The sequence below is a fragment of the Pongo pygmaeus genome, chromosome 7, assembly GCF_028885625.2.
Source record: "Pongo pygmaeus isolate AG05252 chromosome 7, NHGRI_mPonPyg2-v2.0_pri, whole genome shotgun sequence".
In the NCBI taxonomy this organism is placed as follows: Eukaryota; Metazoa; Chordata; class Mammalia; order Primates; family Hominidae; genus Pongo; species Pongo pygmaeus.
The window spans coordinates 80,444,450-80,472,437 of record NC_072380.2 but is presented as its reverse complement, the minus strand read 5'-3'; the positions used below and the strand labels follow the sequence as shown (position 1 = coordinate 80,472,437).

Genomic DNA, 27,988 nt, shown 5'->3' with positions numbered 1-27,988 from the left:
GTGCCCGCCCGGCCGCGTTCCAGGACACCTGGCCGGGACCGAGCGAATGCCAGTGAATCCCAGGGCGCCCTCTCCCGCGCGTTCGTTCTCTAGCCCTCCTTCCCTGGGAGGGGTGGGATTGGGAGTGTTCTGTTTTCATTACTGCACCCCTTCCCCTAAAGACAAGGGGACTGCCCTCCTCCACAGCGCCTTACCTCAAACAGTGGACCGATCTTGTTCTTCTCCAGGTAAGCCTGGATCCGGGTTTGCGGATGAGACGCCATGGGGAACAGATGGGACCGCGGAGAGAGTGCAGGGAGAACGCGCGGCTGTGCGCCTCCGCTGGGGACAACCTTCCTTTTACCCGGACTGGGGCCGGGACAGGAGCTCCGGAGCCTCGGCTGCCCTGCGTGGCTGGCTTGGCCCCGGCCGCGGGCGTGGGTGGCAGCCCGGGGAGCCACGCGCGCGTGGGGCGCTGAGAGCCGGAAGCCTGGGCGCAGCGCCGCCAACTCAGACAACTCCGAGGCGAGGGGAGAACTCATTCATCGCGTTCTCCGCCTCGCGCCCACCCTCGCCGCTCTCCGCAGCGCCCGGCGCAGTGGGGAAATTCGAGGCAGAGGTTCCTTTCTCCTCTGGGCGGCAGCAGCAGGAATCGGGGGGCGGGAGGCGAGCTGTGTCGAGGGGCGCACGCGGGCGGACAGGGGTCGCGGGGCTCGAACTCGCCACCGGCGTGTGTGCGTGCGTGTGTGTCCGTGCGCGCGCGACTGTGTGTGCCTCCTTTCCCAGGTGACGGGAACAAACAGCCCGGACTGCTCCCCGAGGCTGCTCGCCCTACCAGCCGCTCCCTAGCGACAGCGCCGCTTAAAAAGCCAATGGTGAAGGTGCTTCTTTCAAAGTGCACATAAATCTGGTGCTTGTTGGCTACTCCTTGGCAGCTACAAATGCAGTTCGAAAGGGGATCATCCCCACCGCCCCTTCTGAGCCTCTCCTCAGCACCTTCTGCCCTGCCTACTCTAGCGTAGGGGTTGAGAAGGGCAGAGTTGTGAGAAGGTGCGTGGGTTTAAGGGTTTGCCGCGAAAAAGAAGTTGCCTTCCTTTTCAAAGTCTGGTTTGGCCTGGAGCAAGTGGACGGATGAACGCAGCCTGAGAACCCAGCTGAAAACTCTCAAAGTGCAGGAGCTCAAAGGCTGGAACCAGCCTTTCAGCATTTGACAGGGAGAAGAGAAATGAGCGAGCCAACCCTCCCCTCCAAAGCTGGCCTTCCTAATCCACGCCTTGAGTCATGTCTGTATACCTATAACTGCATCTCAGACACCACACTATCCCACCTCACAATGTTTCCTCTAGATACTGCGTGAGCTGCTCAAATTTAGCCAATACCTTTCTTATTATGCAGGGATTTCCGAGTCGAAGATTTGCAGATAGCCCAAGCTTCCTCACAGAGCTCTCTTGTGAAATACAATACTAAGGTCCCAGTGACAATTTCCCTGGCTCCTAACCATGATGTGCTGCCAAAATTAGATTTATTTCTAATAAATACAAATTTTCAGAATGTTGGAAACAGTTTTCCTAAAAGCTGACTGCAGCAGTATATATTTTTTTCTTTCTTTCTTCACTGTGTTCTGGATTTCTGTTACTCATAGTTTCTTTATTGGTGTTCATGTTTTCCATCTGTATTTTAAATATGTGGAAACATGTAATAGATAAGTGTGGAATATCCCAGGAACTATTATTAATTTCATGCATTAAGACATAAGAAATCTGCTAGAATAGCTAGGAGCTTAACCATCCCTGATAACCTGAAATGGACATGATCCAGAGTGGAAAGATGTCCACATTAATACTTTTACAATTGGACTCATATGATCTGCCTAGGGAGAGTTAAATTAAATAGCAGTGAGGTGTCCAGAGTTGCCTCGTGCTTTCCATTGTGGTTCGAAGGTATATTTACTTATGTATTTTTTAATGTGTCCAGGAGAAATTAAATACACAGAGTGAATACCAACATTTCTATTTGCTAAAAGGTATAGCGTAGAGCCATAAAGAAGGTCATCTATGACCCAGCTAAAAAGTCTGCTATTTTTGATACCACATAAGGTACCAAGATGGTACCCTTCCTGAAATCAAGAGTCTTTCTCTTTTAAGAGGCATCAGGAGGATGCTTCTTTAAATGAAATAAAGACACTTATTAAGTCTTCACCATGCTCAGACTATTGCACTTAGGGCTTTGCATAGAAGAGACAAAGCTTCAGCTGGCAAAATGTGTATGTTTTAAAGAGAGAATGAAGCCAACTACAAAGGCTCACGTCTGTAATCCCAATTATGTGGAAGGATCACTTGAGGCCAGCAATTCAAGTCTGGGCAACATAAAAAGACCCCTTTTCTAAAACAAAATTTTTTTTTAATTAGCTGGGCATAGTGGTGCACACTTATAGTTCCAGCTACTGGGAAAACTGAGGCAGCAGGACCCTTGAGCTGCACTTCGAGGCTGCAGTGAACTATGAGTGCGCCCCTGCGTCTGGCTGGGCCATACAACAAGACTCAGTCAAGAGAAAGAAAGGAAGAAAGAGAGAGAGAGGGACAAAGAAAGAAGAGCATCATGAGGATATGCACACCCATTTATGTATGTTAAAACTCTGAGCATCCCAAAATTGCACATTTAAAATTCAGGGACTATTTCCAAGGCCAACATTAAATATTACCTCCTTCATAAAGCACTTCTTGGTTCTTTCTATTTATCTCTAAACATGAGTTCATTACTACAATAAATATTTATTGCATAGCTTCTCAATGGCAGACATTATGTTAAGACTGGGAATTCCAAGGTGAAAGGCTTTGTGTCCTCAGTTGCTTCGTCTTGTTGAGGCAATCGGCATATACATAAATAATGGCATCAGATGCTGGGCTTGGTGGCTCACACCTGTAATCCCAGCACTTTGGTAGACCAAGACAGGAGGATCACCTGAGCCCAGTAATTTGAGACCAGCCTGGGCAGGATAGCGAGACCTCGTCTCTATTAAAAATAAAATAGTAGTCTCAGCTACTCATGAGGCTGAGATAGGAGGATCTGTTAAGCCCAGGAGTTTGAGGTTGCAGTAATTGCACCACTGCACTCCAGCCTAAACAAAGCAAGATTCTATTTCTTTTTAAAAAAAGATAGCATGTACAGAGGCACAGAGACACACAACAGGCTGGTAGTTAAAGATATGTAAAGTATATGTGGAGGAGTATTATTTTCATGTGAGGTTAAAAATGTAAGCAGAGTTCAGCTCATTGAAAGTCTTAAATGCCTTGTTAAGAACAACAGACTTACATCTTGTGGATAATGAGAAGTGACTTGTTAGGCTACAGAATCTGTAACAAATGATGGGGTTATTGTTAGGACTTAATATGTAGGGTTAAAGGGGATGGGATGGATTCCAGACATAGTGAAGGACTAATGTTGATTAACTAAATGAAGGATGAGGTTAGAGGAGGAAATCAAAGTTGACACTCTGATTTCTGACATGAAGCTAAGAGATGACAAATTATTTACCCAAGTTACCCAATGTATCATTGGTAGGGCAAGGTTTTAGTTCAGGTTTTTCTAACTCTAAAGCTGAAGCTATTTCTTCTCTCTACCCTGTAACCTGGAAACTAGTCAAAAATTGAGTTTATAGATATTAGCACCCCTTTGTGGGAACAGCTATGTCTCATGACTTGACACATAATAGATACTCCAGAAATAGCAATTAAATGAATGAATTGAATTTTAGAATATAAATTCAGTCCAGCTATGTTCTTTCATTCTAAACTTTGCCTCTGACTCATGGCATTTATACTCTGTTTTGTTTCCTTTAGTCAATTGCATGCATATTTTGGTCCCTCTTTTAAACTGCAAACTCTCTAAAATCATGAATTGTATCTTAATAATTTTATTATACTTTACAGCATGTAACACAGTATATTTTCACATAGTAGGTTCTTCATAAAATATCTTTAATTAAGATACTATTACTATATGTTTTAAGATTTGTATTATGTAGTCCCTTTAAAATTGGCTGAAAGGTAACCATTGTCTTGGATTGAATTTATCAACTTTTTCTGCACATATGCCATGGTACCTTTATGATCCTTTCCCTGTTTTTGGCTTGTATACAGCATGAAAAGGCCATTTTCGGTGAGACTGTTTTGACCTCATTGTGTTATAGAAGTGCCTGTCAGCATAATTTACAGATGTACAGAATCCAATTTATAGAATGCACTAAAGCCATTGTCCAACTCCATTTGTAAGACACCTTGCACAGTTCCTTACACAAATAGGTTTCGGAGAGATGAGGGAACAATGGTGAAGTCCAGTTGACCCAATTAGGAAGTATTAGCAATGTAATCTGCTGAAATTAATTAAATATTGAAGTCAGAGAGCAGAGATGTTCTATATGGATTTCTTGAATTTAGACTTCTATCCCTGAAGCATGCTTATCCTTTCTGTTTCTGTTTCACCTTGCCACTTTGTAACAAAAAGGGAAAAATATCGTTCCAAGGAACCCAGTGCATATGAATAATCCGGCCATAAAAGGGAAGTGTACATAGAGAGTTAGTTTTCTTCATTTTTGCCCGAAATGCCTCCCACAACTAATGCAAATGAGCTCACATACAGCATTTCCTATGTACTAGGTATTGATAACAGCACTTTATACACTCCCTCAACTCATTTAATTCTCAAAACAACATCATGAAATAGGTACTACTATTCTCATTTTTTTAGATGAGGAAACTGAGACACTTACCAGGTAAGTAACTTGCCCAAGGTCATAGCTAGTAAGTAGCAGAGTATCTTGAACCCCAATGATGTATTAAACCCCCACTGTCAAGGTTGCAAGAGTACCAGTTCAAATACAAATCAGTCTGATTCCCTTTGCTTTGGATTAGTTCTGACCAAGCTGTGTTTTGATGTCTAGTTCGACTTCCCCAGTGTGTGGGTATGGGAAAGGAAGTAGTATGGGTAGCAGATAGCAGGGTAACTTTCTGGCTCCATACTAAATGAATATGTTGTCTCTTGTGAGTTTGAATAATAGCTAATCAACCACCTTGGAACTGATTTTTTTTTTCTTTTTTTAGATAGGGTCTCACTCTGTCCCCCAGGCTAGAGGGCAGTGGCATGATTGTAGTTCCCTGCAGCCTCGACATCCCAGGCTCTTGCAATCCTCCCACCTCAGCCTCCTGAGTAGCTGGGACTATAGGTGCATATCACCAAACCCAGCTAATTTTTGTATTTTTTGTAGATACAGGATTTCACCATATTGCCCAGGCTGGTCTTGAACCCCTGGAAGATCAAGTGATCTTCCTGCCTCGGCCTCCCAAAGTGCTAGGATTACAGGCATGAGGCTATGAGCCTTGCCCTGATTCTAACTGTGTGGAAAGTATCAACTTACTGGGTCTGCTAAATTGACAACTCAAATGATGGTGCCAGCTTGTGAAATCCTGCCATTCAGCCTTCTGAAATTACATTTCTATCTCTTTAATTTCTACCTTTACTTATTAGGTTTTAATATTTATTTTTTAATTTTTTAATATGTGGACTGTATATTTGGACTGTATATAAGCAATCTCCATCTAAAAGACTTTATGTAAATGCATTTTATAACATGTTAATTTTTGTTGTTATGAATCATTTAAAGGAAATCTATAGATATCAGACTATGCAGATACCCTTGATATTAATTGCCCATAGTCTGTTAAACCTGATATGCTTTTTGCTTGTAATTTCCAAGAGCATATTGTCTTGATTTTTCGAGAGTCTTTGTTGGAAGGAAAAAAACAAACCTTGAGCCATGAAAACTGTTATAGGATACTGTAACATGATACTGAATTTATTGGAAAGAAGGAGGAAATAAGAGCAACTAAGCAAACAAAAGATGATGTCGTGAGGCAAAACAATTCTACTTGGTGTGCACCCTGGGGAGCCCGACACTCTGCTTAGGACAGGATGTACTATTGCTCTAGTCTCACTATCAAGGAATAAGCAACATGGGACCTATTTCTCAAACTCAGATCTCTGTAAATGCCAGCTAATGCTTGTTCATAATGAAGCACATTACAACAAACTCTTCACTAAGGGTTAAAGGTACTTTTAGCAGAATTAGTGGAACCACCATTACCTAGAGGAAATTTAAATTTTAAAAATAAAATAAAATAAAATAGAAGAATGACTTAGCTTTCTGCAAAAACACCCTGGAAACTATAATACTTAATGTAGTCAGCAAAACTCTTCTTCCAAAGCAGATGGCGTTAGCCCATTACCTATGGATAAGACCCACCCCTCAACCCTCAGATGGTCTCAGTCCTGGGAGAGAGATAATTTTGTGATGTCTAAGGATATGCTAAGTTTCCACAAAGGTCAGGGAAATACACTTACTTATCATATATCTGCCACAAAAGATTTAAGATGGGGTCATAAAGACCAGGAATTAAACGTACTAGCTTTGTCTGGGAGGATTAGGAAACCAAATATTCAATGAATGAATGATGAATGAGTGGAGAGATAGAAGAATAAACGAATTAAAGAAAGAATGAATGAGTAAAGTGCAGGTAACTTATTAGGTAACTCAGAGGCATAATCAAGTTCTCAGTCATTTATACTTAAGTTCCTTTTAAGTGCATAATGAAGTATAATTAATTTTGTTTAAAAAACCTGAGTATTTTTGAAGTACTTAAATATAGTAAATGTTTCAGTAAGATAACAGGATTGATTTGCCTTTATGTCTTTCTCTCAGCCTCTCCTCTTCAATTTGTCACTTTTCTCTTTCCTTCTCTTCCTTTATTCCTTCCTTCCTGTCTTTTTTAAAGGAAGTTTCACTTACCTTGCAGCCTAAGCCTGAAACATTTGTGCACAATTGTGATGTCTAAAGACAAACTAAGGTTCCTACTGAAGTTGAAAAATGTTTTCTGCTACATTCAGTTTCTAAAACATATTCTAACATTCTTTTGTCTGTAATAGCTTACCCTTGACCCTTCATATTTCTAGGCATATTTTTATATCAAATCATTGTCACCAAACCCAAGATTTTATATATCTTAGGATGGGTATTCTCCACTCTCAACATATATTGACTCATATGATGTGATTTGCCAAAAGTATTATCAAAAGAAAATCATTTTTTCTCCTTTTCAATCATTAGCTTCAATAAAATAACATCATATTAAACACATGTCTTTAATAAACCAATGACAGTAAGGATATTTCAGGATTCAAACAGGACAAGGTAATATGGTAAATCTTATACATTTCACTGATATTTAATTTCAAAATAGTCTCCCTCCAATGATAAATTAAAATTAGGCAGCAATAGAATGGCATCCCATGGATGAAATATATGATAAAAGTTTTCTAAAGTGTGTTCTCTCTGCTCCCCACAACAAATTATCTTTCTTTACATTTGTTCAGAACTTGTGCTAATATTTAGGTGCCCTTTGACATTTTTATCTCGCTTGGAGTGTAATGTTCTCTAAGACATCTGAAATGGCTTTGGTGTGAAACTTGAGATTGAAATACGGGTCAGTTACTTGCTGACAAGTGTGTGACCCACAATTGCCTACAATTCACTCTGCATTTTACAGATGAGAAAACTGAGGTCAATAGCATTCAATAACATATCAAACTAGTTGATGGAAAAGCCAAAATTCAAATATAAATCAGTCTGATTCCAAAATATATGTTATCTTATTACACAGGGCCAATTTCAATTGTTACTGTTTTGAATACTGTTTAAAACATTATTCATGACGCTTGTTAAAATGTAAAGTAGATTTTATTCAGGACTATTGAAGTAAGTATGGAGACTACTGCTATGGGGTTTTGCAGTAAGGGACAGAGATTGGGCTCAACTCAAAACACAAGAAAAAGTGAGACTTCATAGCCAAAATGAAGAGTAGAAGTCATTGGATGAAAAATTATTAAGAGGAAACATTAGGGATAAGCGGGGGACTATGGCTAAACCAATTTAGCAGAATTTTTGTTAAAACTGGGCAATGCAAAGAAGGACAAAGCAGCCCAAAAGTTGGGGTCTAGTTGGGAAGAGTATTAAGAGGAGCCTGACTAAAGTATGGTCAAGGAGAGACTCTGTCAGGATCCAGTAACACTTCAATTTCTTTATATTATTGTTGTAATGTTTTTACATTCAAAGCTATTTGCATCTAGAAGCATAGTTAATAATGTTGTTTAATGGACTCGTAATGCAACTGATCAATCTCATACATTCCAACAACATGAAAAGGTGTTTGCACATTGTAATATACTTTTTGTTACTAATTTCTCCCTGACAATTTTTTTTAGAATACAAGAAGTGATATTGGAGAATACTTAAAACTTACAGACTCTGGAATATAATGTTTTAACATCTTAAAACCTTTCTGGCTATGGAGACTGCCCCTTCCAGAGCTAGTCAATTCTTTTTTTTTTTTTTTTTTTTTGAGATGGAGTCTTGCTCTGTCGCCCAGGCTGGAGTGCAGTGGCGCAATCTCGGCTCACTGCAACCTCTTCCTCCCAGGTTCATGCCATTCTCCTGTCTCAGCCTCCCGAGTAGCTGGGACAACAGACGCCCACCACCATGCCTGGCTAATTTTTTGTATTTTCAGTAGAGACAGGGTCTCACCGTGTTAGCCAGGATGGTCTCAATCTCCTGACCTCGTGATCTGCCCGCCTCGGCCTCCCAAAGTGCTGGGATTACAGGTGTGAGCCACCGTGCCTGGCCTAGTCAATTCTTAGAGACAACAAAGAGCTCAGGAAGCATCGTCTTTGATGTAAAAAATAACCAGTCCAGGGTCACATCTCATCTGTCTGACCAGCACACTCCAGGAGACAATATTCCTCTGCCTCAATCGTCCCAGGGTCAGATGCTAGGCTTCTAGAGCCTACCCATATAAATTAGGGCCCACCGATGAGTAACCATTACATAAAACAACACAGAATAGACTTCCATGAGTTTGAATCCTGGTTCTAGTACATACCAGCTTTGAATTTTGGCAGGTTCCTCTCTAAGCTTCATTTCTCTCTGACAGAAAATTAAACAATACTAATAGGCCTATACCAAGGAGTTGTTGTGAGGTTTGTTGAGAATATGTCAACACGTAGCTCGATGCCTACTGAGGAGTAAATGCTCAGTAAATATTACCTATGTCATTGTTGACTACATTGGAAGATGTTTCAGAAGTTATTCATATTTCCTCCTCTTCCTTTCCCCCAATTTAAAGGGAAGCAAAGTCTGGCCAGAAAAACGTTGGTCTGACTCTCTCATTAGTCTTATCTCTAGTCTAAAATAGCTTCCATTTCACCATTCTGCCACTCAAGAAAAATTGGGGATTTAAACGACCAGTTGAATAAAAGGTTATTATTTAATAAGCTGATGGCCTTCAAATGCCAATATCAAAAAAAGGAGAAGAAAAACAGAAAAAAAAACTAGCTTGAAAGTAATTGTTGACATCCTAATACATTTAAAAGTGATGATACATATTTATTTCCAAACTCAAGAAAAAGACATTAACATATCACAAACTTCCTAAGCCTAGTTTAAAGAAATATATTCTTATAATTAAGATCATTTAATACCCAATGTTGATGAATTTGATTTTTAATGCCTGTGGATTATATAAAAACAACCAACAAAAGTTTGAGTGTTTTTAATGATGTTTTTTCTCCAGACCAAACTTCTGTGATCTAAACACCCTTGGTTGTGTGGTAATCCTGTATAAGTTGGTGCATATTCTAGAAAGAATCAGCTTGACACTTTAAAAAGGAACTGACACAAACTTTCATATTGTTAATTCTCAAGACCATGCTTCAGGCTCAACCAGTCTCTGCACTCCTCTTGGTTTCTGAAAGAGGAGCCAGAGCCCCCGTTTGCTTTCCTTGCTTTCCTGTTGCCCATGGTGACCATTTACTCTTTCTCCCTTTTAACTTTTCTCAGACAGTGGCTGTAGAGCAGTGTGTGGTTTGCCACACTCATTCTTCTTTTACTGCTCCTAAGAAAAGAAGACACAGCTCTTTTATTTTACTACCTTACAACAAATCATAAGCAAGAAAATAATCTGGGAGAAACACAGGCTTAAAATGACATCTTACCACTTCTATTCAACATTGTATTAGAGGTTCTAGCCAGGGCAATTAGGCAAGAAAAGGAAATAAAAATCATCCTGATTGCAAAGGAAGAAGTTAAACTATCTCTATTTGCAAATGACATGATCTTGTGTATATATAATCCTAAAAAATCCATCAAAAAAAACAAACTGTTGGAATCAATAAAGGAGTTTAGGAAAGTTGCAGGATACAAGATAACATGCAAAAAGCAACTGTATCTGTACACATCTTCAATGAACAAAAATATCCCATGAAATTAACAAAATGATTCTATTTACAACAGCATCAAAAACAAGTGAAAAACTTAGAAATATATTTAACAAAAGTAGCATGGACCAGATGCGATGGTTTTTGACTGTAATCCCAGCAATTTGGGAGGCCAAGGCAGGAGGATTGCTTGAGATCAGGAGTTCAAGACCAGACCAGACAATATGGCAAAACCTTGTCTCTACAAAAAATACAAAAAATTAGCCAGGTGTGGTAGGGCATGCCTGGAGTCCCAACTACCTGGGAGCAGGGGTGGGGAGGTGGGAGATGAGGAAAGGTGAAGGGGACAGGGCACAGTGCTGAGGTGGGAGTATCGTCTGAGCCTGCAAGGTCAAGGCTGCAGTGAGCCATGTTTGTGCCACCGCACTCCGGCCTGGGCAACAGAGTAACATCTTGTCTCAAAAAAAAAAAAAAAAAAAAAAAAGAGTGGTATAAAACTTATTCTCCAAAAACTACAAAACATTGGTGAAATAAATAAAAGAAGATCTAAATGAAAGATAAAATGTAGCCCTGTGTAGTGGCAGGTGCCTGTAGTCCCAGCTACTTGGGAGGCTGGGGCAAGGCAATCCCTTAAACAGGGAGACAGAGGCTGCAGTGAGCCGAGATTGTGCCACTGCACTCCAGCCTGGGTGACAGAGCAAGACTCTGTCTCAAAAAAAAGATAAAATGAAAGATATTCTGTGTTCATGAATTGGAAGACTTACTATTGTTAAGATGGCAACGCTCCCCGAGTTGATCTACATATTTAATACAATTCTCTTAAAAATTCCAACTGGATTGTTTTGCAGAAATTGGCAAGCTAATCCTGAAATCATATGGAAATGCAAAAGACCCAGAATAACCAAAACAATCTTGAACAAAATTGGAAGACTCACACTTCCAGTTTCAAAACTTACTACCAAGTTCTACAGCAATTAAAGCAGTGTGGTACTGGCATAGGGACAGACATATATATCGATGGAATAGAATTGAGAGTCTAGAAATAAAGTCTCACATGTGTGGTCAAATGATTTTAGATATGAGTATCAAGACAATTCAATAAAGAAAGAATAATACTTTCATCAAATTGTGCTCAGACAACTGGATATCTACATGTAAAAGAATGAAATTGAACCTGTACCTCACACTAGATACAAAAATTAATTCAAAATGGATCAAAGACTTAAATCTAAGAGCTAAAGCTATAACTCTTTTATAGGAAAAAAGAGGCATACATAATGGTGACATTGGGTTAAATAATGTTTTCTTAGATATAATACCAAAAGAACAAATGACAAAAACATAAATTGGATATCATCAAAATAAACACCTTTTTATGCAAAGAACACCATCAAGAAAGTGAAAACAAAATAAAAAAATGGGAGAAAATATTTTCAAATCATGTATCTGATAAGGAATTTGTGTCTCCAATATATAAATAACTCTTATCACTCAATAATAAAAATGACAAATGGCCCAATTAAAAAATGTCAACGTGGCTGAATAGTTATTTCTCCAAAGAAGATATACACATGGCCAATAAACACATAAATGCATGCCTAACACCATTATCCATTAGGGAAATGCGGATCAAAACCACAGTGTTATACCACGTCACACTCACTAGGATAGCACTACATAATACAAAAGACAGCACTGGCAAAGTGTCCAAAAACTGGAACTCTCATAAACTGCTGGTGGAACTGCTTTGAAAAAGTCTGGCAGTTCCTCAAAAGGTTAAATGTAGACTGATTGAGTGATCCAGCAATTCCACCCCTAGGTTTATACCCAAAAAAAATGAAAATGCATGACCACGTGAAAACTTATACATGAGTGTTGGTAGCAGCAATATTCATAACAGCCAAAAAGTGAAAACAATCCAAATACCCAAATATCTATCACCTGATAAAAGGCTATATAAAATGTGGTATGTCTATATAATGAAATATTATTTGGTGATTAAAATGAATGTAGTACCAATACATGCTACACCATGGATGAACCTTGAAAACATTATACCAAGTGAAAGAAACCAGTCACAAAACACCATGTATTGTATGATTCCATTGATATAAAATAACCACAATAGGCAAGTCCGTAGAGACAGAAAGTAGATTAGTGGTTGCCTAGGGCTGGTAGGAAGGCAGGAAAGTGTTGCAGGGTGACAGGTGTGAGGGCAGGACAGTAACAGGGTGGGGGAATGGAAATGACTACTAATGGGCTTATGGTTTCTTTTTGGTGTGATGAAAATGTTCTAAAATTTATTTTTCTGAAGGTTGCACAGCTCTGTGAATATACTAAAAGCTATTCAATTGTACCCTTTGAATAGGTGACTTGTCTGGTATGTGAAGTATATCTCAATAAAGATGTTATTTTAAGAATTAACAAAATGGGCTTGATGGCTCATACCTATAATCCCAGCAGTTTGGGAGGCTGAGGTGGGAGGATCACTTGATCCCAGGTGTTTGAGACCAGCCTGGGCAACATAGCAAGATTTTGTCTCCACATAAAAGAAAAATTTAGCCAGTTGTAGTGGCGCACACCTGCAGTCCCAGCTACTCAGGAGGCTTATATGGAAGGATCACATGAACCCAGGAGGTTGAGGCTCCAGTGAGCCATGATTGTGCCACTGCGCTTCAGCCTGGGTGACAGAGTGAGACCCTGTCTCAAAAAAAAAAAAAGTATTAACAGTAATTGTTAATTTTTGTTGATTCTAAGGTCCTCTTGGATCCTAGTTTTTTTTTAACTGTGAAAAAAATATGTTGTTATGAAACACACACACACACAATTATAAAAAGATTTCAAAAAGGAGCTTTCATTTAGTGAGCCACAAAATGGAGCAAAAATGCAGTTTAAAAGCAAAGGGGAGTTTAATAACTATGCATTATTTTGGAGCTATGTGCATCTGTGTGGCTTCAGAAAATGAGACACTGGGTGAGGCCAGAAAGAAGCAAAAATGCACTGTGAAGAGAAAGAGAGCTATGTTGAGTTGATTTGAATTTTGGTGAAATAAACAAGATATATAAACACAATTTTGTGTAATTTTTGCCTTAGTTTACTTCCCCCCGTACTTGGGAAATATTCAGTAAGAACTCCTTCTGTCTTTCTTGCTATGCGTGGGCTCTGTGTTGAGGGTCTGCCTGTGTGCAGAGTGGGAGCTGGGCCAAAGGGAAGCCAATTACATCTGCAACACTGGTGTTGCTTTCATTTTTGAGAGGAGTAATTAAAAGTCCTTTTTGTTTTGTCCTTTCTTCCTTTCTTGAGGTTAAGGATTACATTTTTTTTTTAATTCTTTCTGATCCTCTACAGTTCCGCATTAGACTTTGTTGGGGTTCAAAAAACGATAATCCAAAGTATAGCACTTTGGCCTGCTGAGCACTTCCAACTAAAGCAGGGGCCCCCAATTCCCAGGCGACAGACCAGCACCAGTCCATGACCTGTTGGTAATCACGCCTCACAGGAGGAGGTGAGTGGCAATGAGCAAGCAAAACTTCATCTGTATTTATAGCCACTCCCCATCACTTGCATTACCACTTGAGCTCTGCCTCCTGTCAGATCAGTGGCGGCATTAGATTCTCATAGGAGCATAAACCCTGTTATGAACTGCACATGCAGAAGGGTCTAGGTTGCAAGGTTCTTATGAGAATCTAATGCCTGATGATCTGTCACTGTCTCTCATCACTCCTAGATGGGACCGTCTAGTTGCAGGAAAACAAGCTCAGGGATCCCACTGATTCTACATTACGGTGAGTTGTATACTTATTTTATTATATATTATAATGTAATAATCATAGAAATAAAGTGCACAGTAAGTGTAATGTGCTTGAATTATCCTGAAACCACCCCCTCCCAAGTCCATGGAAAAATAGTCTTCAACAAAACCAGTCCCTGGTCCCAAAAGGAGGGGAACTACTGATCTAAAGGACATCTGAAGGGCCTCAGAAGCAGTCTCAGGACCAAGGTCACTCTGACCTTCTCCTGCCCTCCTGCCTCTCATCCATGAGTCTCCCTGGAAGCAAGTCACAGAAACCAGAATTCCTCTTCACCAAGGCAGGTCATAGAAACTAGAACCCCTATTGCCCAAGTCAGCCATGAATACAAGGAATAACCTACAAGGAATACAAGGCTAACCTTCTCCCCTCCTACCTTTCTGTCTAGGAGCTGGCCATAAAGGAATTCTCTGACCTACCCTTGTCTGATAATAGGTCATAAGACTCCTATTGTAGAGGGTTCTTGCTCCATACTCAGGTGGAGGGAATGCCACTGAGAGGCCAAGAGGAATCTGGACACGCCTTACTGGGTTTTCTCATCTCAGTCTACTGGATCATACCCTTTTTTCCAATGAAGTTTTTATACAGCTATTCATTCTTCATTCAACCTAAGCATAAAAATGGATATCTTTTCCTGTACCTTTGGATCTTCATTCCAAAGGCTTCCATGTCACATAAAACTTTAAGTCATTTTTGTGTGTGCTTTTCTCCTGTTAAGTTGTCTTTTGTTATAGCAGTGTTGGCTGGGACCCTTATGAGGGGTGAAGAAAGATATCATATGCTTTTTACCTCTACAGCTCAATGCTGCAAATATTCTGCAGCTTGTCTTGCTTTTTCCATGAAAGTGAAGCTTTGAGAATTACCCCTGATGATACATGCCTGTGGTACATTGATTTTCACTGCTCTGCATATTCCATTGTGTGATTAGAGCACAACTCATTTATCCATTCTCCTGTTCCAAGTTTTTACTAAGCAAACAATGCTGCAATAAAATTCTTGTTCATGTCTGAATTTTTGCATGGCCTAGATTTTATCTGGGGTGTTAATCTGCCAAAGGAATTGCTTGGTCATAAGGATGGACGTGTTCAAATTCATCAGGCATTGTCACATTGCTCTTCAAAGCAGTTGTATAAATTTATCATTTTTCCCACAACTTTGGAGGGTTCCTGTTGCTCAAATCCTCATACCAAAGAAAGAACACTCTAGAAGATGCGAGTCTCAGTCCCAATTCTCCCCATCTGTACACTAGTATTAAGTTTCAGCACCTATGTTACTTAGAGCAATAAATATCCCGGAGCAGACACAGTGTCAGCCTTGCAGTTTATTGTCCTGATTTTTAGTTTCTTCTTCATTTCTGGCCCAAGGCAATTTTTCTGCCTTTCTTAGCAGCTCAGCCCCGTATTTATAAGGATGTTAGTTATAACTTATTGAGCAATTCTTGGTGTTGGTAGCTGGAGGGTCTTCAAGTTATCTGTACTACCAGGCCTTTAAATCCCTACCAGTGTTTTCAGTACCTGACCACTCTTTAAACACTCCCCAAATGTTGGATACCATGAAGTAAGTGGAATCAAATTAGCAGCTACAATGAGCTATGAAACTCTTTTCCCAAATATTCATTAGTCACTATTACAGCAGCATGGCATAACAATTAATGGTAAGGACTCTGCAGTCAGGTTGTATGGATCTGAGTCCCAACTCTGTTTGACTTTGGGCAATATACTTCATCTCTCTGGACCTCAGTTTCTTCTTATGCAAGATGAGGATGATGACAACAGTACCTATTAGGTAGGGTTGGTGTAAAGACTCAATGAGTTACTAGTGATAAAAACGCTTAGAATTGTATCTGACACACAGCATATGCTATGTAATCAATTGATGCATGAATAAAATCGAATAATGAGTATTAGACATACATTTTTGTATGACCTGTATTATATATTATGTGAATATTTTAATAATGATTTTTCCTTCAATCCCTAGCATCAGTGATCTAAGGTTGGTAACATCACAGCACTACTTTTCATGTTTAATGATTCTAATGATAAATCACTTTTACCTAAAAGCATCTCTGTGTCCTTGAATATAAGCAAAATGGCTGGTGTCCATTGCAGAAAATTCTTTCCATCGTGGAAAGAATTCCCTGCTCAAACCAAGCTGTTATACAGCCTGGAAGCAAGGGTATTAGGAATGTAAGAGGGAGAAATGAATAAATATGAGGAAGAAGGACAAGACAAAATGCAGACTTGTTCTTCCTCCTAACCCAGTGGCATCCAGTTGCCAGTGGCAGGATGCTGTCCAAGGAGCCCCTTCCCTCCCTTACTCCTCGCAGCTCCGCGCTTCAGTCACAGCAACTCTGCCCTCGCCACATGTGCCCCGCTGCTTCTCTAGGTTCAAAGAGGCAATTGGGGCAAAATATTGCAAAAAGCTTTCTTTTTGCCTAGAGTAGACAATTTCCATATTTGAGGGTGTCCAGGCTGTGAGAAACCCATGCCTCAGGGATGTGACCCAACACAAGAATGAAATATTGGAAAATAATCCATATGACTGTTTATTCTGCTATTGTGTCATGTATTGTCATTATCCTCTTTCCACCCTTTCAGGCCATACACACCTTAATATTTTGTACTTCACAGGTGTACAATATACTTTATTTAAACTGAAATGAACTTAATTAAGATTCACCACACAGCCCATACAGCAAACTTGATAATGCCTCACAATAATATGAATTTAGATGTAACATGATAAGCAATTAGCCCCCTCCTCAGCCAGCACCCATTCTCAAACCAGGAAGGCCAAGTTCAGTTTTCTTCCTGGGGCTGTGGAGGACGAAGTGATTACCTCATGACTGTTCTGGACTTTCTCATACACAGAGAAATGGGCATTATTCTAATAATATGCAAATTTAATAAATATCATTTTCTTTCTTTTTTCACACCATACCTGGAAAACTGACTAGAAAATTTTGTTTGCAAAAATGATTTGCAAACTGGGCTGGGTGTAGTGGCTGAACACTAATCCCAGAACTTTGGGAGGCCCAGGTGGCAGATCACTTGAGGTCAGGAGTTTGAGACCAGCCTAGCCGACATGGTGAAACCCCTTCTCTACTAAAAATCCAAAAAAAAAAAAAAAAATAGCCAGGTGTGGTGGTGCACACCTGTAATCCCAGCTACTCAGGAGGCTGAGGCAGGAGACTCTTGAGCCCTGCAGGTGGAAGTTGCAGTGAGCTGAGATCATGCTGTTGCACTCCAGCCTGGGGAACAGAGTGAGACTCTGCCTTGAAAAAAATATGTTTTTTTGCAAACATGGTTAGTCATTTTCCCTGACTAAACTTTTGGACCTCACTTATAGTTTTACAGAGGGGTGGGGAGTGTTACTCTATTTCTTTATGAAGAGAAAAAAGAAAATTCTTACCAAACAAAACAGAAACCTGTTTTGATTTATATGGTGGACCTATCAACCTCTTTTTCTATAGTTTTTCTGTAACTGCCCCAAAGGTTCTTCTTGCTCACTGCACAAACAAAATCATTTCACAGAGATCATGGCATTGCAATAAAGGTAGAGTTTAATTGACACGAGGCTGGCCATGCCACGTGTATTACTCAAATCAATCTCTTCAAAGGCTTGGAGGTTAGGGGTTTTTCACAGATAGTTTGGTGGGCAGCAGGCTAGGCTATGAGTGTTGATTGGTCGGATCAGAGATGAAATCATAGGGAGTAAAAGCTATTCTCTTGCACTGAGTGGGTTTCTGGGTGAGGCCACAGGACTGATTGGTGGGTCTCAGTGGAGCCGCTGGTTATTAAAGGTGCAAAAACCTGAAAAGACATCTCAAAAAGCCAATTTTAAGTTCTACAATAGTGATGTTATCTGCAGGAGTAATTGGGGACGTTGCATATCTTGTGACCTCCTGAATAATGAATGGCTGGCAATCATTTATGTCTACACCTTAGCAGAATTCAGGCCCCTCTAATCCTTCTAGCCCGGTGGTCTCTCATTAGCTTTACAAGGTGGCTGAATTTTGGGGAAAGGCTATTATCACTTTCCCCATATACATTTTATCTCCATGTACATATTTTCACTTTCCCCATATACATTTCCCCATATACATTTCCCTATAACATTTTAGGAGATGTTATAAACTAAACATCTCCCACAGTTAGCTTGGCCCACGCCCAGGAATATTTAAGGGCAGCTTGAATGCTAAAGGCAAGATGGGGGTTGGCTAGATCAGATCTCCTCCACTGCCATAATTTTCTTGCTGTTGTAACTTTTGCAAAGCCAGTTTCATTTCTACCACACAGCATTCAGGATTCAGAAATACTTGGTTTCACTATTATTCTAGGCACACAAGAACATTGTGAATCCTGGCCCTTTTATTATTTATTCATTTATTTATTTATTTAGATGGAGTCTCACTCTGTTGCCCAGGCTGGAGTACAGTGACTCCATCTTGGCTCACTGCAACCTCCGCCTTAACCTCCGGAGTTCAAGCAATTCTCCTGCCGCAGTCTCCCTAGTAGCTGGGATTACAGGCGTGAGCCACCTGGCCTGGGATCCTGGCCCTTTTAAATCAGGTATGGGCATATGACTAGTTCTGGCCAGTGGTTTGTGGGAGGATGTGTTATGTGTCGATTCCAGGGTGGAACATTTAACTGTGGGAGCAAGATCTTTGAATTGTGCTCTTTATCTGCAGTAGTGATTGTAGATGGACCGGCGGAGATAGAACCTCCTTCATCTGCATCCCTGAAAGACTAAAATGGGGGGAGTCCTCACCCACACCCTGTAGGTATGTAGATTACACAGAAAAGAAAAAGGTTATTTGGGGCTGTTTTTTTAAGCACAGTATAACTTAGCCTATGCTGTTAATAATCATGCTAGCTCATACATGTGGGAAATACTTTCCCTGTGATGTTGACCTGTCAGAGTGAAAATAATACTCTACATGTGAATCTCAAAACTGAATTATATTCTTAGGTGTGCTTCTTATTACGGATACAGCCTTGAGCAAGTTAATAATTCATCGAAAATGTGTTGAGCACCTACTGTGTCCCAGGTGTGTCTTTGTCACATTTGTCTCTGGGCCTTGGTTTTAGCAACTATAGAATTAGAGAATTTGACTGGATTTTTAATTTTGTGATTTTAACATTATTATAGTATTACTTTGTGCTCACTTGGCTTATTTCTTGGGCTCAAGTGTGTTTTCCAACGTCACCTCTGCTCCAGATCTCCTTTTTTCTAATCTTTTCTTCCGCGAGAAGATAGTGCCCCTTATGCTTATGCTGCAATTAAGTAACTTCTGGAAGAGGCTTATGTGGTGACATTAGGAAAAAAGGTCAGCAGACTGTATCCTTTGAGCCAAATCTGTGTTTTACTGGTACACAACTGTGCCGTGCTATTAATTTTTGTATTGTGCATGGCTGTTTTCACTGTACACTGGCAGAGTTGACTAATTATGAAAGAAATAGAATTCCCCACAAAGCCAGAAAGAAAGAAAGCAAGGAAGGAGGGAGGGAGGGAGACAGGGAAGGAGGAAGGGAAAGAAGGAAGGAAGGAAACAAGGAAGGAGGGAAAGAGAGAAGGAAGAAGGGGAGGGATGGAGAAGGAAGGAAGGAAGGAAAGAAAGGAAGAGAGGGAAGGAAGGAGGGAGCCTAGCTAAAATCTGGCCCTTTACGGAAGTGTGCTGACTGCTAGCCTGGAAATATCTCCATGTGTTTACTCTAATTTCTTATTTATCTTGTTACCTGTATAACTTTCTAGAACTCCAATGATACTGCTTTTGCTAAGGTGGCCTAAGACCTCCTAACTAAACCTAATAAACATCTTTCAGTCCATTTGATATAGGAGTTAGAAAGAAATTATTTAGGCAGATAGTGAGGGTAAAGAAGTCCTCGGTAATGTTTTCCTTTTAATGAAAAGCAGCCCCAAAATAATTTCTTTTCTAACAAAGAGCAGCATGTAAAATCAAGCTGCAGACATAGATTAGCAAGCTGGAAGCTTGCACAGGTGAATGCTGGCAGCTGTGCCAATGGGAAAAGGCTAACCTGGGGGCCAGGTATGTTCAACATGGCGACTCCATCTTCCCTTTTTCTTGCCAACCATGTGTACAGTAAGGAGCAGACAACATGGTGCCAGCCTGGTAGAAAACACATTTCCATAATAAAAGATTAGGATAGGGTGGCCAGCTTCTTCATGAGCTATTACAAAAGAAATAGAATGCCCCACAATCCAGAAAGAAAGAAAGGAAGGAAGGAGGGAAGAAGGGAGGGAGACAGGGAAGGATGAAGGGAAATAATGAAGGAAGGAAAGAAGAAGGGAGGGAGAGAGAGAGAAGGAAGAACGGAAGGAAGGAAGGAAGGAAAAGAGGGAGGGGGGAAGAATGGAAGGAAGGAAGGTAAAGAGGGAGGGAGGGAAGAATGGAAGGAAAAGAGGGAGGGAGGGAGGGAAGAATGGAAGGAAGAAAAGGAAGGAAGGAAGGGAGGGAGGGAGGGAAAGAAAGAAAGAAAGAAAGAGAACGTCACACCTTGTCCAACCAATCTTTGGGCCCTGTGTAAATCAGACACCACCTCCTCAAGCCAATCTGTAAAACCCAGTGCACTCTGCCATTACTGAAGTTTCACTTGGGCGCCCCTCTCTTTCCCAGGAGAGAGAGCTATTCTCCATTCTTTCTTTTGCCTATTAAACCTCTGCTCCTAAAACCATTTCTTGTGTGTTCGTGTCCTTGATTCCTTTGGTGTGAGACAGTGAAACTTGGGTATTTACCCCAGACAACGATGCCACTTCACTTTCAAGAAAATATCTCTAAAAGATAAAAGATCAGATTATGGCTAAAAAGAGATGTAAAGTTAAAGGACAGTTGATTTTTAAATCTTTTTAATTTTTAAAATAAAATAATAATTTTAAGACTAATTTCAAATACAAAATATATTTAAATTTGATTTTACTTAATACTTTAAATAAAAAATAATTTTAAGATACAACGTTATGTTTTATGATAAAAGAATTTTTTAAATTATAATAGGAAAAAAGAAAAGTCCTGGAGGAGAGAAACAAAGTTTTGATTATGAGGAACTGCTGCAATCTCACTTTGACTCTATTGAAGGGTACAGCAAGGGAGAATGGCAATAAATTATTTAGGAAATATGTGTTCAGGGTAGAGCACAGATAGCATCATACATCAAGAAAAGAAGTTTAAGCTTTATTTTGTAAGCAATGGAACAGAGTGATGTTTTTCAGCTTAAGGTGACCTGCTCAGACTTGAGTTTTATGGAAATCAATCCCGTAACACCTAATGTCCCTGATATATTTTGTTTGATCTATACACAACACAATATAGCACATTTACATTTCATTTCTTCTAAATAAATTCAGTACTCCATAAAAATTTATTCTATACTTACTTGTGTACTTTTCATATTTTCACTACTCTCAAGTCAATTCCTTGAGGAGAAAGAGATCTAGAAAATACACTGAGTTTTCTTACATGAAAAAAATTATTATAAAATATACATTGCTTCACTTAACTTTATGCTTACAAGTTTATGACTAGTAGGCTTAACTTTTCCATTGGAAAAAAATCACGATTATTATATTTTATGACATGAATTTTGTAACTGCCCAATGGGTTCTTCCTCCCCACTGCACACACAAAATCAACTCACTGAGACTATGGCATTGCGGTAAGAAAAAGAGTTTCATTGATGCAAGGCCAGCCATGCCACACGGGAGATGGAGTTATTACTCAAATTGATCTTCCCAAAGGCTTGGAGGTTAGGGGTTTTTCAAAGATAGTCTGGCGGGCAGAGGGCTAGGATAGGGGGCATGCTGATTGGTTGGGTTGGAGATAAAATCAAAGGAATGAAAGCTGTCCTCTTGTGCTGAGTCAGTTCTTGTGTGGGGGCCACAGGGCTGGTTGGTGGGTCTAGGTGGGGCCGTCCAGTTGTCAGAATTGCAAAAATCTGAAAAGATATCTCAAAAGGCCAATCTTAGATTCTACAACAGTGATGTTATCCACAGGATTTACTGGAGAAAGTGCAAATCTTATGACCTCCAGAATAATGGCTGATAATTATTGAGAATTTAAGCCCCTCTTATCCTCCTAACTTGGTAGTCTTTCATTTGTTTTATAAGAACAGTTTAGTTTTGGGAAGGGCTATTATCATTTAAACTATAAACTAAATTTCTCACAAAGTTAGCTTGGCCCACATGCAGAAATGGACAAAGACGGCCAAGCTCTAAGGCTAGAAGCAAGATGGAGTCAGATGTCTCTTTCCATCATAATTTTGCAAAGACAGTTTCAATTTGAGCTAGAAGAATGAATGTTCTTTCCCAACAATAGAGAACATGCTTGATGGTATTCTTTAATATAACTACACTTAAATTTTATTTTCGTATTCATTAAACAGTCAAACAGCTTTATAAGACATGATGAAAGCAGCCATCCCCTAGTTCCTTCTTCAGCCCGATCTGTGATCTCCAGAGGAAATGATGTTCAACTCATTTTTTTCTGATATTTATTATCAAATTCCTCAATGATAATAGAGAATATTGTTTCTTCGTTTTTTCAATATTAGTATCTACTGACTTCATACTATGGAAGATGAGGATTGAGTTCTATAATGTACCCTTTCCTATAGTCACCCACTGTAGTTATTGATCTTTTTTATTAATATTCAATTTGACATTATGATTTGCATATAATAATCCATAGCTGAACCACACACTCATTAATGAAGGAAGCCTTTTTGTGTAACACTTTTGTTGCTTCACTTTAATCAAGTCTTATTACTTGTTTAATTCCTTTCTTATGTACCTTCCACTGATTTTTGCCCAAACTCCCACCCATTCATCTAAATAAAACTCCCCACAACCTGTTCATAAACAACAAGCAAATGTGATTGTTTTGTTTCTTAGAACAATCCTTCTAGAGTCCTTGAATACCCTTGCTCTAATTGGGAAAATGTGCTTCCTGGGCCAGCTCCTCTTCATTATACTAGGATTTCCTTCCACCATCATCTCAGGAATTCACTTCACTCCACTCTAAAGTCAGATTTCCTGTTTCCCAGAAAACAGTTCATATTTCTTTCTTTATTGGTTTACAAGTTTACTTCAGGTGAGCATCACAGCAGATTACTGACAAAGTGTGCATGAAAGATCAATTTTTTGAGACTTTTGCATCTTTTTAAATGTTTTATTATTATAATCCCACCACTTGACTATTTGATAATACAATGCTAAATTGGAAATAATTCAGAATTTGAAAGGCATAATTCCATCATCTTTTGACAATAGTGCTATAACACCATTCCAATCCCGTTTTTTGTTGACAACTTGCTTCCACCCCCTCCTCACCCACCCTCCCCACTCTGCCCTACTCCATCTTCCCATCCCCTACTCCATGTTCTGGGAGCTTTCCAAATAAAATCTCTGTCCCCGGGTTCTGAAATGCCTTGGTAGGGGTAATATCTTTCCTCAATCACTGTGATAGTGTTAGAGTAGGTAGTTAGCCAGACATGAGCAGGACAGGAGAGGGCCCGCACCTCACCAGGAATGTCAGGTGACTATCAGGTGATAGTCAGGTGTTTGTTAAACTCTCTAAAATAATAAGTGGTAGCAGCCAGCACTAAGGAAGAGCTGGCTCCCAATAGATAGAAAACACCTGAAGCTGGTGCTCAGCAGCTTCCCAGTAAGATCTTAGGAGTTGGGTGATTGGGCTCAAGCATGCGCACTAAGAGGCACAGTAGTAGAGTTTAACCGGTATATGACCTTCCTCTAGGAACACTTGACTGGTAAGGGAAAAACACCTCAAGTGAGCATGCGCACAACTTCAGTAAACACACTGCACATGTGGTGCCTCCCAAGTGCTGGCAGGCCACTGCACATGCAGACAGCCCATCCCAAGGGAAGAATCGGAGAGGAGAGACATAAAACCCTGGAAGCATGCCAACATATAAAACCCCAGGTCAAGGACTAAATGGCACACTTGGATCGCTCAAGTCACCTACATGGCCCTCTTCCAAGTATACTTAACTTTCTTTCATTCCTGCTCTAAAACTTTTTAATAAACGTTCACTCCTGCTCTAAAACTTGCCTTGGTCTCTCACTTTGCTTTATGGTTCTCAGATGAATTCTTTCCTCTGAAAAGGCAAAAATCAAGTTACTGCAGACAAATATGGATTCATCCCTGCTTACATACTTTGGTGCTGTTGTTACCAAAACACCAGGGGTTCGATCTAGGTCCTGCTACTTGCCATACAGAAAGCCAGGCCCTAAGATGACAACTATTGACAAGGAAGAAGGCTTTAATCAGGTGCTGCAGCTGAGGTGATGGGAGCTCAGTCTAAATCCATCTCCCGACCCACTAAAACTAGGGGTTTATATAGAAGGGAAGAAATGTAACAATGTAAGAGAACAGGAACTAGGGAGGGGCAAGGAAGCAATAACGATGAATGACAGGTCCTGGCATCTGATTATCTGGATGTGGTGATCTGGTGAATTTTAGTTCCTTGATTTTTTTTTTTTTTTGAAAGGCCTGAAAGTTGTTTCCTGAGGAAGGAACTCAGATAAAACAAATATAAGTTTTAAGTTTTAAGACCAAAAGTGTCAATTCCTATGTTTATCAAGAACTGTCTATGGGACAATTGGGTCAGGTTCACCATGACTGGGATACTGCATGGGATGGGTTTGTGAGAGCACCAGGTATCCTAAGGGAAACTTTGGAGGGAACCAGCTACCAGATGGTTTGATTAGTCTTTTGTTCCTATACCCAGGTTGGACACCTAATTTGCACATCAGGACTGCCATGGACCATGGTGCAATGAAGGTGAAGACTGGAGCACTCATCACCCAAGGTGGGATCCCAAGGACTCTCCAGTCTACTGAGGGAATACCACCAGTCTACCACTGGTCTGTATCTCCTGCCACGCTGGGGAGGTGGAGCATGAGCACAGATGTTAGGAAATGAAAGATGGTGAACTATGCCTGGGCAAGATGAAGCCAGAGGAAACTGGTGGAGGTCTGCAATGGTCCTGATGGGCAAATCAATTGTCCAACCGGGATATAGGGATGAAAGACGCATTGAACCATCTAGTAGCTGGTTCCCTCCAAAGTTTCCCTCAGTATAGCTGGTGCTCTCACAAAACCCATCCCACACAGTTTTATCCAAATCACAGCACCAAAGTATGTTAGCAGTGGTGAATCCATACGAGTCTGCAGCAACTCAATTCTTCCCTAGTCGGAAGAATTCATCCACAGAGTATAAGTCAGAGTGAGAGATCAAGGCAATTTTTAGAGCAGAAGCGAAAGTTTATTTAAAAGTTTTAAAGTAGGAATGAAAGGAAGTAAAGTACACTTGGAAGAGGGCCCACTGGGCAACTCCAGAGTTCAAGTGTGCCATTTAGTCCTTGACGTGGGCTTTTTATATGTTGGCATGCTTGCAGGGCTTTGCATCTCTTCTTTCCTGATTCTTCCTTGGGATGGGCTGTTTGCATGTATGTGCCAGCACTTGGGAGGGGCCCCATGAGCAGTATGTTTACTGGAAGTTGTGTGTATGCTCACTTGAGGTGTTTTCCCCCTTATCAGCCAAGTGTTCCTGGAGGAAGGTTATATGCCAGTTAAACTCCACCATTATGCCTCTTAATGTGCATGCTTGAGCACACTCAACTAACTCCTGAGATAGTATTGGGAAACTGCCGATCACCACCTTCAGGTGTTTTCTATCTATTGGGAGACTGCCTTTCCCTGGTGCCAGTATTATTTTAGAGAAACAGTTTAACAACAACCTGACTAGCACCTGATGGTCACCTGACGTTCCTGGTGGGGTGGGGGGCTTCTCCTGCCCTGCTCATGTCTGTCTGGCTGTCCACTCTAATAATAGACACATAGTCCTTTCAATCTAGGAAAGCACATTCTTTCCTACCTGTTGTGGGACATTTTCTTCTGTTATTTCTTTGATAATTTCCTCAGAAACATTTTTTCAATTCTCCTCGTCTAGATTACTACTTAGATGATGTTGAATCCTTTTGCCTAATGCTATATTTTCTTATCTTCACTCTTCTATTTTGCCATCTCTTTGTCTTTTGGGCAGATTTTTTCAACCTAAACTTCCCATCCTCCTGTTGATTTTGTGTGTATTTAGGAGATGGGATTTACTATTTGAGAGCATTTTGTTGTCATAAGCTTCCTTATTTATTTTGCCTTTTCTTTTGTAAATTGACAAATAAAAATTGTACATATTTATGATATATAGCATGATATTTTGATATATGTATACACTGTGGAATGACTAATCAAGTGAATTAACATATCTATTACCACACATACTTGCCATTTTTTGTAGTGAAAGAACATTTAAAATCTACTCTCAGCAATTTTCAAGTATGCAATACATTCTTATTAATTCTACTCACTGTGTTGTAGAATAGCTCTCTTCTACTTATTTCTGCTAACTGAAACTTTGGATCTGTTGGCCAACATCTCCTCAACTCCTTCCTCCTTCAGCTCCTGGTAACCATAATTCTACTCTCTATTTCTTGTTTCTTTTTGAGACAGGGTCTCACTTTGTTGCCCAGGCTGGAGTATAGTGCCCTGATCACAGCTTGCTGCAACCTCAAGCTCCCATGCTCAAGCAATCTTCCTGCCTCAAATTCCCAAGTAGCTGAGACCACAGGCATGCTCCATGACACCTGAACTCCTGAACTCAAGCAATCCTCCTGCCTCAGCCTTCCAAAGTGCTGGGATTACAGGCACGAGCCACTGAACCCTGCCTACCCTCTGTTTCTATGTGGTATTTGTCTTTCTAAGCCTGGCCTATTTCATGTAACATAATTTCCTCCAGATTCATCCATATTGTCTCAAATGACCAGATTTCTTTCTTTTTTAAGGCTGAATAGTATTCCATTGTGTATATATACCACATTTTCTTTATCCATTCATCTGTTGATGGACACTTAGGTTGATTCCATATATTGGCTATTGTGAATAAGCTGCAATGAACATAGGAGTGCAGATACTGCTTTGACATATTCATTTCATTTTCTTTGGATATGTATCCAGAAGTGGAATTGGGCTGGAATATAGGCAGTTCTATTTTTAGTATTTTGAGGAAACTCCATATTACTTTCCATAATAGCTGTGCTAATTTACATTCCCACCGCCAATGTATAAGTGCTTGCTTTTCTCCACATCCTCTCCAACACTGGTTATCTCTTGTCTTTTTGATATGTTTTCTCTTCTCTGTAAAGCTATTGATTGTAGCATTTTAGTTTTTCCAAATTTTTTTAATCAAACTTTTGAAACATATACCTGAAATGAAAGAATTTTAGCATGAATGCTAATATACACCCAGCACCTATATTCTTGCTTTTTCATGTATTTACTCCTGAATTAATATTTAACTTTTTATATGCTTTTTAAAGTAAACTGCAAACAAGTGCATGCTTCTCCTAGATCTTTCCACATGCTCTGCCATTAATTAGAGTTCAATGTTCAATTTTTTCCTTTTGATGTACAATTAATATACAATTAATTTACACACACAGTTTACTTAGTTCTGAAAAATATATATACTTTTATAACTCAAAGCCCATCATTATAGAACATTACCATCACCCTAGCAAAATCTTTCGTGTCCCTTCTCAATCACCAATCCTGACCACACCCCAAGAAAACTACTGTTCAAATTATTCTCCATCATTGATTGGCTTTGACTGTTTTAGAACTTCATAAAAATAAAATACTGTAGTAAATTATGTACAATTTTACGACTAGCTTCCTTTGCTCAACATAATGTTTTTGAGATTTATTCATATTGCTGCATGTCAATAGTTGGTTCTTTTTAATGCTGCATATTTCATTGAATAAAAATGCCAAAGCTTGTTTATTCA

General features: G+C 39.9%; 1 protein-coding gene and 1 long non-coding RNA gene across 9 annotated transcripts in view; one reads left to right on the top strand and one right to left on the bottom strand.

Annotated features, from left to right (window-relative positions):
* Nucleotides 1-1,152, bottom strand: part of C7H8orf34 (chromosome 7 C8orf34 homolog) — a 542,145-nt gene extending 540,993 nt beyond the window's left edge. For 4 of the 8 annotated variants that reach the window (XM_054499542.2, XM_063668844.1, XM_054499543.2 and 1 more), the window contains exon 1: nt 195-1,152. In XM_054499542.2, coding sequence (XP_054355517.2) covers nt 195-521 — 327 coding nt within the window. In that variant the 5' untranslated portion in view covers nt 522-1,152. The remainder of the gene's footprint in view (nt 1-194) is intronic. The other 4 variants (XM_063668843.1, XM_054499541.2, XM_063668845.1 and 1 more) reach the window with 1 other exon arrangement.
* Nucleotides 43-27,988, top strand: LOC129043045 (uncharacterized). The gene is made up of 3 exons (XR_008504276.2): nt 43-227; nt 24,875-24,955; nt 26,655-27,988. It is a non-coding gene; the product is annotated as an uncharacterized LOC129043045 (long non-coding RNA).